Here is a 14,679-nt window from a genome sequence, read left to right on the forward strand (position 1 = left end):
CACATTTATCGCCGTTCACTTTTATTTATGATAGCACGCTTTAGGCTACAGACATAACACTGGAACGATACAGAAAAGTTTTTTTTTTTTATTTCGTTTCGTCTCAGAAAATAATTTTTAATATGTTGATACAGCTAGTCGTGAAAGGATTCCTAATCATATTTCTGGGAAGTTGATTTGAATAAAGGGGAAGCGACCTCCGTCCAACAAGCCAGAAATACCGATAAGAAGAGTTTTTGTACTGTCCACACATCACCAAACTGAACACATTCTGGCTAGCCATATCTTTTTATGCAAGGTAATGGCAGGAAGGAGCTTAATTCTAGTGTTGGCTACTGCATAACTTTGAAAAGTTTGTGCAATCAACGGAGTAGCCAGAGTTCTCTCGTAACTAAATGGTTAGGAGGTATCGGAGTGTTTGGTATCGGAGTCTTGATTTGATTTTCAAATGAGTACATGTACTTCAGATCTAACATATACTTGTAGATTCACGCCGTATATAGGCTCTGTGCTGAAGAAAAAGGATGTTAGACTGCAACCAAACAAATACGTTTTATAGAACTATCATAATTGCGGTAGGCTCGGCTTTCTGTCTCCAGCGCAAATCTATTTTTAATAATTTTAAATGAAAGCTTTTAGAAATATTTGTTATTAAAAGGAGTAAACTGGTTCAATATAGTACGATTATCTCTAGTGCGACTAGATTCTGACTTCATAGCATGTCCGATTTTGAAATAGACAATGTCATCCATGTCTGTGGGTTTTCTTGGAGTTCTTCCATCTCTTTTCTTTTAGTCACTCCAGTAATTATTTCATAAATGATAACCATTTACTTGCATTTCTCACACATTTCTTTTAATCTATGTAACTATTGAACATTAACTTGAACGGTTTTCTTAATTTCACTGTGTGATTGGAATCCTGCCTCTGTTAATATATCAAGCAAACTCAGCATACGTGTGTAATGTTTAGATTTACTATAAATATGACGAAAGTGTGGTACATCTCTGCTTTTATTAAAGAAAACAGAAAACTGGAAAGAAAAGAACAAAGGGAAGAATAAGAAGTTGATGCGATTCCAAAACCAAGAACCAACGAGGAGCAGGTGTACTTGTGCTCGTTGACGACCTCGCGTCAACCATTTGGGAGATGCGTTTCATATCCCCTTCGGTGTTAATGATCTGGGGACACTGTTACAAGCTGAAAAGTTCATTTCTTTTACTGGTCACATCTCCAATTGTATCCAACGATTTCCCTCCTTTTTTCTTTTATAAACAGAAGTTTACATCAATACCAACGTGTCTTCAATGTAGTTCACAGGTGCGGACTTCATGTAAAATAATAATAATAAGAAGAAGAAATGGTGGAAAATCATACGGAAGAAAATCAAGAGTTGAAACATTCCTGAAGAACGTTATTCTACACTCTACAAGGGGAAGCAGTCTACAATACAGAGTTCTCAAGAAATGTAACCACATTTTAGTGAAAGAAAACTATTTTGTGTGTTAGTGTTAAATTTAATTATATACAAGACCTTTAATACATACTACAATAAAGCAAAATACAAGTTTTCTGTACCTATATAGTTACTAAAAGTGTTCAAAGTGGACGCAAACTTTTTTTTTAAAACTACAGCCGAAGAAACAGGATTTATAGGTGCATAAGATTTTCCGGATCTTCCCTCGTGCATACCACTTCCATATTTGTCACAAAGCCGTGTAATTGTCATGTGTATAGGAGGTTCTGTTTCAAACTCACGCCTCCCTGACTTTAAACTTCAGCGACAGTTTATCAAACTTTAAATACTACTTTAAAATGAACTTTCGTTCCTCTAATCTCAATCATGCACCGGACATTTTGCGTCACCATCTTACGTCGTATGTTACACGTTACAATCATAATTACAGACACCTCCCCCCTTCCCAGAATACCGTTGGTATACAGATAAGTTTTTTTTTTTAAATTATCATAAATACGGGGCCACAGACTCCTCTAGCAAAGAATCTTACTTAGGCCAATAATTATGAGAGAATCGACATCTGTTAAGGGAACACCATAACTTCATGTTCAGAAACAACACACAGACATAATCAAATTAACCGAGTATACATTTTTTTATCGGTCTGTACGCATATATTTTTGAATGAAACAACGAAAATCTTCGCCACAGACATACTGCCAGATTGCCACGCATTCGGTAACAGTGACGAATTACATTAACATTCTTCATCCAGCTTACTAGCACCCTTTATCAATTTCAATTCATCCTTTGCTCCCACGCGATAGACGGTCAAGTTTCTTGTTCTTTATTTTTTTAAAATCCAGTCAAGTCAACTCAGTCTGTTCTTTCAAGTGGTCATGGGATACAAGTTGGGCCAATGTAATTTGTTCCGACCACGGAGGCTAGTTCTCGATACAGCTGAGTCAGGCAGTCTGCACCAGATGGATATCTCTCGAGCAGCTTCCACCTCCCCATTGCCAACACCCTGAGATTGGATTCAAGTTCCTTCCCTATTACCAAACGAACGACAACGTATCCATTTTTAACATCTTCATGAGGAGGTCTCAGCTCAGCCCTTTCAGCATCAGCTATTCCAAGGAAAAAAGAAGGGGACAAGAACAGTCTAGTTCTCTTCATCACGAAACCTATCATATAGAAACGATTCTTTTCTTCTCTCAAGGACACTATATAGAAAACCACACACACACATTATATATATATACTTTTTTCTTATTTTTGTTGCACTTTCACTTTTGGGGTAACAAATTTAATTTGATTCGGTGAAGCCGAAATAATAATAAAGGAAATATGGTGAAGAATACAATTTCAAAATTTTTAACACATGGTGTTCCATTGAAGTAGCAATTACTATAAACGATGAGCTAAGCCATAAATGCTAAAAGAAAATTGGTTATATATAACACGTGTGACATCCGGAACACTCATTTTAGTACCTTGTATTGCAGAGTATCGATCATCATTCTGAATTTGAACAATTGCAAATGATTAACCTAATACTGATATTTACAATGGGCGTTTTCTCTATAATAGTATTTCCACTGAGTGATCCAATGGGAAAAGTTTAGAAATATAACGCGAAAGGCAGCTCAGACATGAACAGAAAATCCCTTAAGAGACCGCAACAACTTATTACAACTATGTCGTGTGGGTTATCTAACATTCCAGGGGTTTACATACTTTTATTCCATGGATATTGATGATAATTTATCTCAATTTGTGGTTACCTCATTATCAAGGCGAAATGATAAAAATCCAACTCGATCCAAGTACCACGTTGAAAAATCAGTGTGAAAGGGTTCAGTCATTTTGTCGTAAAAGGGCGATATACAACATCAATTTCATTTAAATGTAAAGATAGATACGTAAATTCTCGGAATTATAAAAAGGAATAAAAGCGGTGACAGTAATATCCTGAGAGGATAAAGGAAATGGGATAGCAAATGTACATGAATGACCATGAATGAATTGGTAATCAGAAGACTGCAGTGAAAACTGTACAATCGTAGTGTTGTCCACTACTAATTTGTACGACGTAACGGTCGAATTAAGGATTCTTCAAACTAACGATGGCACACATGGGGTCCGAACATTTGTCTCCAAAGAAGATTGCACCCGAAAACACGTAAACAGAAAAAACACAAAATATAGAAAGGGTTTCTTGATCTACACCATATGCATAAATTATTCGTATTATCTTCAATTAGATTCTCTATCACACATCATAAAACAAGCAAAATGCTTACCACAAGCTAACCCTGCAGTCAAGAATATTCTACAAGAAATATGAATATCGCGCTTGATACATACAAATAAAATTACCGGGAAAGCAGAAGTGATGAAAATATACTCTCAAGGTAAGTTTGGGGTAAGGGACATTTCAACTTCTCAATCCATACACACCTTACATACATATAAATAACACACACGCACACACAATATTCAAATAGGGCATAAATGTATGATTGAACAATGGGTAATGTAACCTGAAACAAGCAAGAAAATGATAAATCACTTACACTTACCTTCGTTCTTGGGCGCTGGTGGTTTCCGAGTAGCCCAATTGGTACGAATACTTCTGCTGCCCAACCACTGGCCATTCATCGCAGTAATAGCACTCTCAGCTTCCTATAAGAAAAACCAAAAACTTATAATAATAATAATAATAATAATAATAATAATAATAATAATAATATGTAAAAATATAAATAAAACCAAATTGAAGATAGAGAGAGGTGGTTCTTATTGTTACAGATATCTAAATCTGTATTCAAGTAGCTCACTCTCTCTCTTACTTGAAATAATGAACATATATTAGGGATGCAATCGGTTGGTACAAGAAAGATCTAATACCGCAAAACCTAAAACAGCACAAAACTGCCCGTCTTGAAGATTAGTGTAACCACGATTACGAACTGATTACTTAAAATAGCTTCTTTAAACTGGATGTTTCACAGACATGTTTGATCGGAAACTTTAGGCCTGCTGAGATGTTTTTCGGTGTGAAGATCCATCTACAACTTTGGTTTATGTATTTGTTTATCTTCAATTTCTGTTGTCTCTGATTCTGAATGCCTCTCTGCTCCCTCTGTCTTGTTTGATCCCCAACGACCAGATCGTATATTATATATATATATATATCTTCTGGTGAGTTTGATGAAAGACATCGAGAATTGCGAAAATAATAACATTTGTTCAACTGATCAGAAGTTACACAAAGTTATCTTAGCATGTATTTTATAGACTGCATTAACGTAACAAAAGATAATCTAAATGCATACATATTGTGGACGCTAACGTTGCAGAATTTCAAAGAATTCTCAAGTCCTATTTTCAATTACGTAATTCCAAATTATCGCGTGTCGTGTATCTAACCCGACTCGAAAATTCTGAAGACATTGTTTTAAAAGAATTTCTAAAATCAATCTGAAATTTCACTGTTTTATAAATAAATAAATAAATAAATAAATAAATAAATAAATAATAATAATAATAATAGTAAGTCATTAACACAAGTCGTTTACCACAAATTAAACGAGAGATAGAGGCAACACTTAATACATTTTTCAATTTAATATTATTCAACATATTGCATGAAACATTCCGAAGGACCAAAAACAAAATAGATTTGAGAGAACAAGGGAAAGAAGATACGTAATGGAGTGTAACGAAAACGCGACAGCGGTACTTCGGAAAATTTAGGGAATAAAATACTGGAGATAATTAAAACAGTTTAATTGAAATGAAGTTAATTAGGACATTGATAAGAAGCTGTATTCTGAAGAACGTTATAAACGGTAGAGCGAACAAGAAAACGGGAGAGATACAAAGAAGAAATTGAATTTAAATGGTATTAAAGAGTAGAATCCTTATGCCAAAACGAAGAATTTAGCAAAGGACTCTGGCATGTGAAAACTTTCAAATTTGTGGCCAGTGATCCATTACCGATAGCAGAATACTAACAATGATGATATGAAAAAGGCAAATTCACTACCACATTATTTCAACAAATTTCCCTTTACTGAGTGTAGTTCATCTTTCTCTTAAACGCCTTTACATTCGTTTCCTGAACGCTTTAGAAACAGGCGAATCGTCCTACTTTACTCTTCATGTACTGTACAGTCTTACTAGTTGAAACTCCACAAAGGAAGTACAATACTGCCTCCGGAATTCGAATTCCCCAGAACTCGAACAATTGGTAATACGAACGAAAAACTCGAAGAAATTCTGTCCCGAATGCGAATGTTGCTTTGAAGTCGAACGGCCAGCATGTATTTCGTTTGTGCTCGTGCACAAGTTCTTCCTTCGCTTGGGCCATCCATACGCTTTGTCGTTCAGTTCGTTGTCAGAAGCTGTAATATAAACATCTCGTATGATTTTCACTGCTAATTATTTGCTTTTGTACATGCGTTTATATATATAGTAACGTAATGTATTTATCATGGGTCCCAAAAAGTTCATTTTTAGTCAAGTATTATTACTCGTTAACATTTTACTTTAAATATCAGTGTATATACTGTTAAAATCATATTAAATATTCGAGTATGTAGGACCCAGGAACTCATAAATCAATTTTATATTATTTTAAAAGGGAAAAATATATATATCTTGATACTTGAAAAGGTTTCTGGGATGGAGTAAGTTTGTATTACAGTGTTTCACTGTATACATTCTTTTTATCTTCATAAATAAAAATGACAATGATCTTGTCTGTGACAGCAACACGGAATACAAATAAGCTGTTTGAAATGAGTTTTTGAATATAAATATTATCTACTTCGAAATGAGATTTTTTAATGTCACATTGATTAACATGTGTACCAAACGGGGAGATGGGGCTCAAAATTCATGCCAAAAATAGATTATCTCATAGTTCTTCTAATTAGGAAAATGAAACTCGGTACATAAACTTCTCACTAAAGATAATTGAACATGTATCCGAACAGTTTCAAAAATTACGCTTTTACGAGAGGTAGGCAATGTTTGAAGTTTTATTTTTCACTTTCAAATCGACGCTATCTATCCCATCAACACGTGAAAACGACTAAACAGTTTGAAATGAATTTTTGAGTCTGGGTTCTGAATGAAATGCGAATTCTAAGTAATTTACTATTATTTTGCAAAGGATAACGATTGCACCATTTGAAATGAATTTTTGAACTATTTAGCATTTGGGTCGAGCTGGATTTTTTAAAATTTCATTTCAATTCAAATGGAATAACAAGAGTTATAAACATAAGATGTGATGAAACATGAAAGCGCTCAAGATAAGACCAAAAGAGAAATAAACTTCTATATACTGAGAAAACGCTCACTGAAGACCTGAAAAATGTTTTGAAACTAACACTAGATCTCATAACATCTTGACTCCAGGAAAATACAAAACTGAAGTAGCAATGCTCTAACCTTAATAAATAATTTTGCTCAAGGGAGAAAGGAATTTCCAACACACTGATATTTCGCAACAATCGTATATATATAACCTAGTCTGTTTGATGTTCACTTCCAGTAAATTAGATATTTCCTGATAAGAAAAAAATCTTTCTTGTGGAGGTTGAAGAACAGCATATGGGCGAGAATGTGTGTGGAAGTTTGTGTTTGATTGTATGTGTATGTGTGAAACTCGCCACGACTGTTTCAAGTCAACTTTTGTACTCATCACTTCTCGGAGAGCCCCCAGAGGGAGCAATTAGCGAGATGGATCGGGTCGAGTGTGACCCTTTTCCACCTCCAGGTCGCACCTGACCGACTAGCTGAGTGACTTGGCGGATGAGATTGTACTTTTGATTAATGGGATGAACCGCCTTTCCTGATGGAAAGACTTCCACGTCCCGCTCTTCCAGGTTCGATGAGTAACTGAATTGAGAAGAATCTTTTCACTTAACATGTTTCTACCAGATTTATATTAGTCAACCTAACTTCTGTTTATATTGAATAGTATTTTTCTAAGATTAACATAAAAATAAATGTATACACGAGTTAGTAATTGAAACACGACCATCAAAAGTGTTCAGTAGTTCTCTCCCAATGTCGAGCTACGTCGTAAAGTTGATTACGTATAATTTCCTACAAAGAAACTAATCACAACTTAGAGATGTAAGAAAGAGCCTTGAGACCAAACTAAGTCCTTGACAACAAAGGAAAAACAGAAGATATTTGTGGAGTGCAAAAGATCTTTAATTTCTACAACCAAGGAAAGATATTTATGAAGTGCAAAATATATTTAATTTCTAACTCAGCAGGCTTCCCGTATTTATTGTCTTACTCTTGTTTTAGTTTTAAAAATACAATTCAAGTCGGACACAGCACCTGTTTTGTGATATATAATTTTTTTCCACATTTATTACCATTTTATCACTATCAGTGCTGAAATCGGAAATCGTATGGCTTGAATAGAAATATAAAGGCTGAGATGATGGTATGCTGCATGCGCATTAAAAATCGCCTTCTTGCTGTCCCTTACTGTTTTTGTTCTATCAAGATCAATGTTGAAACCTGAGTTGTTGTGGGTTTCTACGAATTTCGGTTTTAATAGAGATAAAATGAAGACTAATCTTTGCCTGGGGAGCTCCTGAATCAATTACAAAAAAAAAAAAAAATTCTCGGTGTCTAGTACCGTTTTTGCTCTATGACAATCAACGCTAAAACTGGAAATGGTTTATTTGTCACTTCCGGTCTGAACCGAGGATTAATGAATTAGGTGGCACCTATTCCTGGGATGCTGAATCGATTTAGTAAAAAAGCTTCTCGCTATCTCCTACCGAAACTTAAAAAAAAAAAAAAAGTTGAATTGCGAAGTGTATGTATCAGTATGAATGTACTGATACATATACTTCGCAATTTATCAAGTTTTTTTTTAATGTGAATATCAATATTTAAATATGGATTTAAGGAAAATTACAGTATGAATGTACTCTAATTCCTTTAAATTCATATTTAAACCAATCTTAAAATTTATATTTAACTGAAATGTTCTGTATTAAACAAATATTTGTAGTAAAAGTGTAAAAGTAGTACAAGTAAAAATATTTGTAGAAAAAATATTAGTTTCAAGAAGCAGGGCGAGTCAAACATTCTTGGACAAATTTTCATTTCGAAACCTGAGGCCGAAAATGTGGAAAATCTGTTAATGAGAGACATCAATAGAGGGACAACAACACTGTACAAAATGAAACACAATTTAAACATTTTCAGTGTGAATGTTGAGGAGAAAATTGATGAAATAGTGTTTATAAATTGTACTTCGTATGTTCCAAAGCGTTCTCAGAAAACAGTATCTAGTGTGACATACTTAAAACACTTCTTCTCAGCAAACAGTTCGAAAACAAAGTGATGACATATTTTGCAAATACACCTGGGATATACTTGGAAAACAGTAACTAAAAGGGGTGAATATGTGTAATACAGAAGTGTTCAAATTGTGTCAGTAATGTGTAAAGTATTCTAACGTGTACAGAAGTAGTTTATTTTTTGCAGTGAACTTGTAGGGTAGCTACATGGCAAGCATGGCAGCCATATTGAATGCACGTTCGAAATTTCAAACGGGAAGGGAGCATGTCGCATAGCAAGTAACACCGAGTGAGTTGAGGAATCCAAAGATGTACTTTTTTCTTTCATACCTTGTATGATTTGCGCATTGTGAACTCTGAAAGTCTGAAAAAAGTCACTATTACTGAAAGAATCTCCTATTGTTTCAGGTGACCTAACATACCTCTGACAAAGAAACGACAGATATAAATCATCCTAATATCCGGGGAACACAGTCCCACAGGCATGTAGAAGACTATACCATACGGTATCCACCAAGACATCCAGTATCATACAACACAATTATGTACGTGATTCCCAAATTTCGAGAAACTGGACCTGTGAAAGATACGGCACTTAGTGGTCGTCTTAAGACTGCCACCAAAGAGGATCTGACAATGAGAAGCATTATTTTAATATCGTTTGTGAACAGACCCAAACGCAATACTCGTCGTCTCTTAGTCGAAATTGGTTTCCATCCAGCCCTCCATTCTCCAGGTACTGTATATCAATCCTGGCATCCTAATAAGCTGCACATGCAACTTAACTTAAATGAGGATGACTCAGATCGATGGTAGAGTTCTGCATGTGGGGTACGGACATACATGGACTTCTCGTTTACATGTGGCACATTGTTTAGCGACGAGGCCTATGTCTATCTGAATGGAGAGATCAATCGGTACAATAGTTGGTACTGGTGTGCCAATAAAGGCAGAATACCTATGATGATGATGACTGGTGTGAAAATAATCCGAACTGCGTTGAGTAAAGAACATAATCCTGTAAAGTTAATGAATATTATTATATTAAAGAATATTAAAGAATATTATTATATAGGAGACAAATCACTGGTCTATTTTATTTTTTTTATCGACGTTATTTTTCAGCAAAAATGCATCCGCAGAAACATGTATTTTCTATCCTTTTAAGCCCAGACGGGAACTTCCTTAATCGCGATGGGGTGACGGGGACCATTAGAGGGCTGGCTACCATATACAACACACGTGCTTTAGCGTGCTGTTGATAGGTGAGTTTCAAACTTTCAGCGCTCGTAAGATATGAACAAAATAATTAGATCTTCGGATTCCTGAGCTCACGCCGGCATTACTTGATATGCGACATGGCAACTTCCCATTTGAAATATCGAATTTGCATTCAAGATGACGGTCATGGTGGTCATGTATCCTACAAGTTACGGCTCCTCATCTACCACCATCTTTCACTAACAGATTTCAGTTTCCTTTAAAGTTTCAAAATAAAAGTGTGCCCAAAGACTTTTGACTCACCACTCTATATATTATGTCAACCCTTATTAACACTGATAGGGAGTTTTTTAAAAGCGATTTTAGAGAATTTATTATCTCACAACCACCCTGACTTTTAATTTCCACAATTATTCGTATATTTCTGCATATACAGATTACAGCCAGAACTCACTAATCTGGATAATTGGAGTTTCACTGTACGTAGTATCATGTATTAACGGTTTCAATATTAATAATAAAAAAGGCATTCGTTCACTCAGTAAATAACCTGTAAATCTATTTCCTTTTACAACGATATATGTACAACGAACGATATAGTGTATTTTCTGTTTCTGGCAACGATGAAAGGCAAATAAGAGGAGGAAGAGGATTTTAAGATATAGAAGAACAAGGACGCCATTATGATCGATTATAATCTTTCAATTGGTGATGAAAAATAAAGATAACTTTAAATATATTGATTTAAAGTACAGTTTCTCTCTGTAATTCCTTATAGTGACTTGGTATAAAATTGAAATATATTAATAATACCTAAATGAACTGGATTGATAGTTTTACTTTTCATCATTCAAAAAATATTAACATTATTGTGTTTAGTACAAGCGATTTTATTTAAAGGTGTTCTCTTCCTTTAGAAACCAAGTAGAGAATCTGTATGTATTTGAGAGAGAGAGAGAGAGAGAGAGAGAGAGAGAGAGAGAGAGAGAGAGAGAGAGAGATTAGTAGAAAAATCAGGAAATGAAGAAAACAGGAAAAATGTGACGAAAGACACAGAAAAGAAAAGAAAAGAAAAGAAAAGAGATCGTAACTTGAGGATGGACATTTTCGAAGTTCTGCGAGCACGTGAGGGGTTGAAAGACGCTTCTTGCAATCCTGAGGTGACGGTACGTGACTCGTTCCCGAAGCCGCTATTTTCATGATTGAAAACACTTCCACGGACACAAGAGCTGCCAGGTCAACAGCGAGGTCTCATTGTTCCGGGGGAGAACAGAAGCAGTAGCGAAGAAGATCAGGGAAGAAAGCTGATGCCGAAAAGATAAACCGTGAAAATAGTAGTAGCTGGAAATGAGATGGGTCGCAATAACAATACTCTTGCTGTTCTCTTCGGCCAACTACTATCAGACGTCAAGCTCGGAGACGGCCTCAGCAAATCATCACCCTTCTGATCATTCTCTCCAAAAACGGTCCATCTGGGTGGACGGATTATTGACAAGCAACGCGTGCTAAACTAAACCGTTCTCTCTCTTCATTCTCCCTTCCACTGCCGTGTATTTTATTTCTTTTCCTCCCATCTGGCCTCAACGATCGTTTGCGAAGCTGATAGCATGTGGATGGAACATCAAACTACAAGCAAACACTTTTGTTTCGCTAGACAACCCGAAAGTACACAATAAATATGTTTTTTTCTTCTTCCTAAATCGATAATATATATATATATATATATAATATTGTAAAATTGGTAGGAAAATATCATATGGCTAAATCCGTTACCATACAATATAAAATGGTTAACACTTTAATAAGTTACTGCAGTATTTCTCAAACTTTTCTTAAGCGGGGACCACTTCTATCAGCCAGAATGTTGTACAGTAATCGGAATGTTATACGAGATTACTTCTTAGAAGCTACGTACAATACAAAATAAGCATAAAGCATGTATATACACTGACAAGCCAAAATATTATGACTATCTACCGAATATATGGTATGTCTATTTTCGGCTCACAGGACAGCAGCAACGCGGTTTGGCGTGGAAGCAATGAAGGATGGTAGGTAGCTGGAGGTATGGTGCACCACATCTGCGCACATGTCACTTAATTCCTCTAAATTCCGCAGACAGAGGAGGGGGGGGATGAGTTCGGGTTTAAAGTTTAATGACATCTCAAAGGAGTCCAACTGGGTTAAGATACGGTGAGTTTGGAGGTCAATGCAGCAACTGAAATTCACAACTATGCTTTGTGACAAGGAGCGTCGGAAATGTCAGTTGGAAATATGGGCCATATGGATAGGCGTACATAATCAGGAATGATTACCGATAACTAGAAGCCGTCATAGTGCCCTCCACACGCACTAGCGGGCACATAGATGACCATGTGAAGGTTTCAAAACAGATATGGACCTACCACAGGCCTGTCGTCATCCTACTGTCTTCAGTGCCTACCGAATAAAATCTTGTGGCACTCTATCATACGTTTTCTCTAGATATATGAAAACCATGTGGAGGACGTTCTGATATCAAAATAATAATAATAATAATAATAATAATAATAATAATAATAATAATAATAATAATAATAATAATAATAATAATAATAATAATAATAATAATAATGTGAATATAGAAAATGCATATTAGTTTTTTTTTTTTTGTTAAATAACAGTATAAAGCTATCAAGAAATTTTTACAGTAATACATCTAGTATGTAAGCTATTGTAATTTGTATAATCTTTTAAAATTACATTGTTTGTTATTTGTGTAACTTATACCTCTTTGAGATTCTCAATTATAATGTGAAACACAATTCACTTGAATTTTATTTTTCTGTCTTCTTTGGATTAATGCTCAATCTAAGAGAACAACAAAGATAGACCCAGAGTTGTCTGGGAAATAGTCTGGGAATTAGTTTGAGAAACAGTGAGATAGAGGGGGAACGAAAAAGTGATGCAACAATAAGGTTTCAGACAGTGACCTCCAATCGTAGGAAATTTTATAAAACAAATCAAAGCGTCCAGGACTTACAGTATTATTGGTTTCATCGCATAAAACATTCCCTTGTTCTATGAAACGGACGAATTCCGAAAATATTTCTATTTCAAACTTCGAACAGAACGAAAGAAAATAATGATGGTGAATATTAATTTATGCTTAATATATAAGTGGTCCCAATCCAGTACGTAATGAGATTGTGAAACTGAATTTTTGGAAAGTGTAGTTATACATTTTTAATTTTATTCAGAACAAAAGTGTCAGGGGGCACAGTGGCTCAGTGGTAGAGCGTTCACCTCCGGTGCTTCGGGTCTCTGGTTCGATCCCAGCTCGCGCCGTGTGGACTTTGTGGTGGACAAACACCGTGCTCGTGGGTTTTCTCGGGGTTCTTCCGTTTCCTCCCACTTTCTTCATTCCACCATTTCACTCATCTCTCATCATCACCGTTTCCTTTAGCCTAACTGGCATAACTGTGGGACGTAAAATTTAAAGATTTCATTTCATTTTCATTTCAGAACAAAAGTGTCACAGAAGTTATGTACGAAATGATGTAAGAGGACACAGCTAACAATTCTGAAATATCTTGAGTGACGTTCTTCTCTTTGACTATGTCACTTTACGTAGTTCAACTGATTCAATTATTATGAAAGTTTTCTCAATGCGTTCTTGATTTTGATTTTTTCTAAATGTTAAGTTGCATTGCTGAAACTAAAAGCAAAATAAAATAATGTCCGTGCTAGTCTACTGGTTTCCATGAGGTGTACAAAAAAACAAGAAAGTATGAGATCTCACCAGTTTGATGAGACTATTGGAAAACTGACTACAACGATAAAGAGGCTCGAGATGTGCTGGCTACACATCCGACAACTTAAAACCATTTGGTGATCAACCCCTTTAAGGTTTGGTGTCGGAGTCGCTAATACTTAACAGACAGAGGTTGACCACTATGATATTTATTATTGCCCAAATCTTCAATTCATGCACAATATAGTAAGGCAGAAGTTTATTTTATTCGAAAAATATAAATATAATAGAACAGTACAAAGATTAGGAATACAATAAAACAGTATTCCTTATAGCACAAGGAAATGCTGCTTTGTGAAGAAATATTTACAATGTTCTAATCTAAGGATATTAAGTGTTTAACATAAAGTGATTTTTCTACAGAAATATGAATGCTCACGACTATTAACTTCATTATAATGATTTTGCATTGTAACACACGCTAAGTTTTCATGTAGGTAATTCTAAGATCTTTTCAAGTAAGCGAGGTCAATTTATTTCTGACTATTAATTTAATGGAAATGAAATCTTAAAGTTATACGTCCCATGAACATGTCTTTTAGGCTAAAGGAGACGGAAGATTAATAATAGTAAATTAGCATGTAAGAGCTGAGGGAATAAGAATGTGGGAGGAAACCTTGACAAAACTACGGACAAGATTATATCCACCATAAACACATATGGCCTGAGATTGAACCGCAGATCCTAGCATAAGAGGTGAGTGCTTCTCACCATTCTCCCTTTACGTGAGAGAGAAGCTCATTCCTTTAACTATTCTAGTTTTTCAAATCTCTAATTGAATGCATCAAAAAGATCAGTGCAGAATAGAGACACGAACTTGGATAACGTACTCATTAAGAATCAACTTGTCAGAGTTA

General features: G+C 35.3%; 1 protein-coding gene across 14 annotated transcripts in view; it reads right to left on the minus strand.

Moving 5' to 3' along the window:
* LOC145689315 (nucleolysin TIAR-like) overlaps positions 1-14,679 on the minus strand; it is a 1,166,854-nt gene that overhangs the window by 142,963 nt on the left and 1,009,212 nt on the right. For 13 of the 14 annotated variants that reach the window (XM_081763493.1, XM_081763481.1, XM_081763496.1 and 10 more), the window contains one exon: positions 4,039-4,147. In XM_081763493.1, coding sequence (XP_081619619.1) covers positions 4,039-4,147 — 109 coding nt within the window. The remainder of the gene's footprint in view (positions 1-4,038; positions 4,148-14,679) is intronic. The other variant, XM_081763468.1, reaches the window with a different exon arrangement.

This window comes from Thermobia domestica, chromosome 1 (genome assembly GCF_964235325.1).
Source record: "Thermobia domestica chromosome 1, izTheDome1.hap1.1, whole genome shotgun sequence".
NCBI classification, from domain to species: domain Eukaryota; kingdom Metazoa; phylum Arthropoda; class Insecta; order Zygentoma; family Lepismatidae; genus Thermobia; species Thermobia domestica.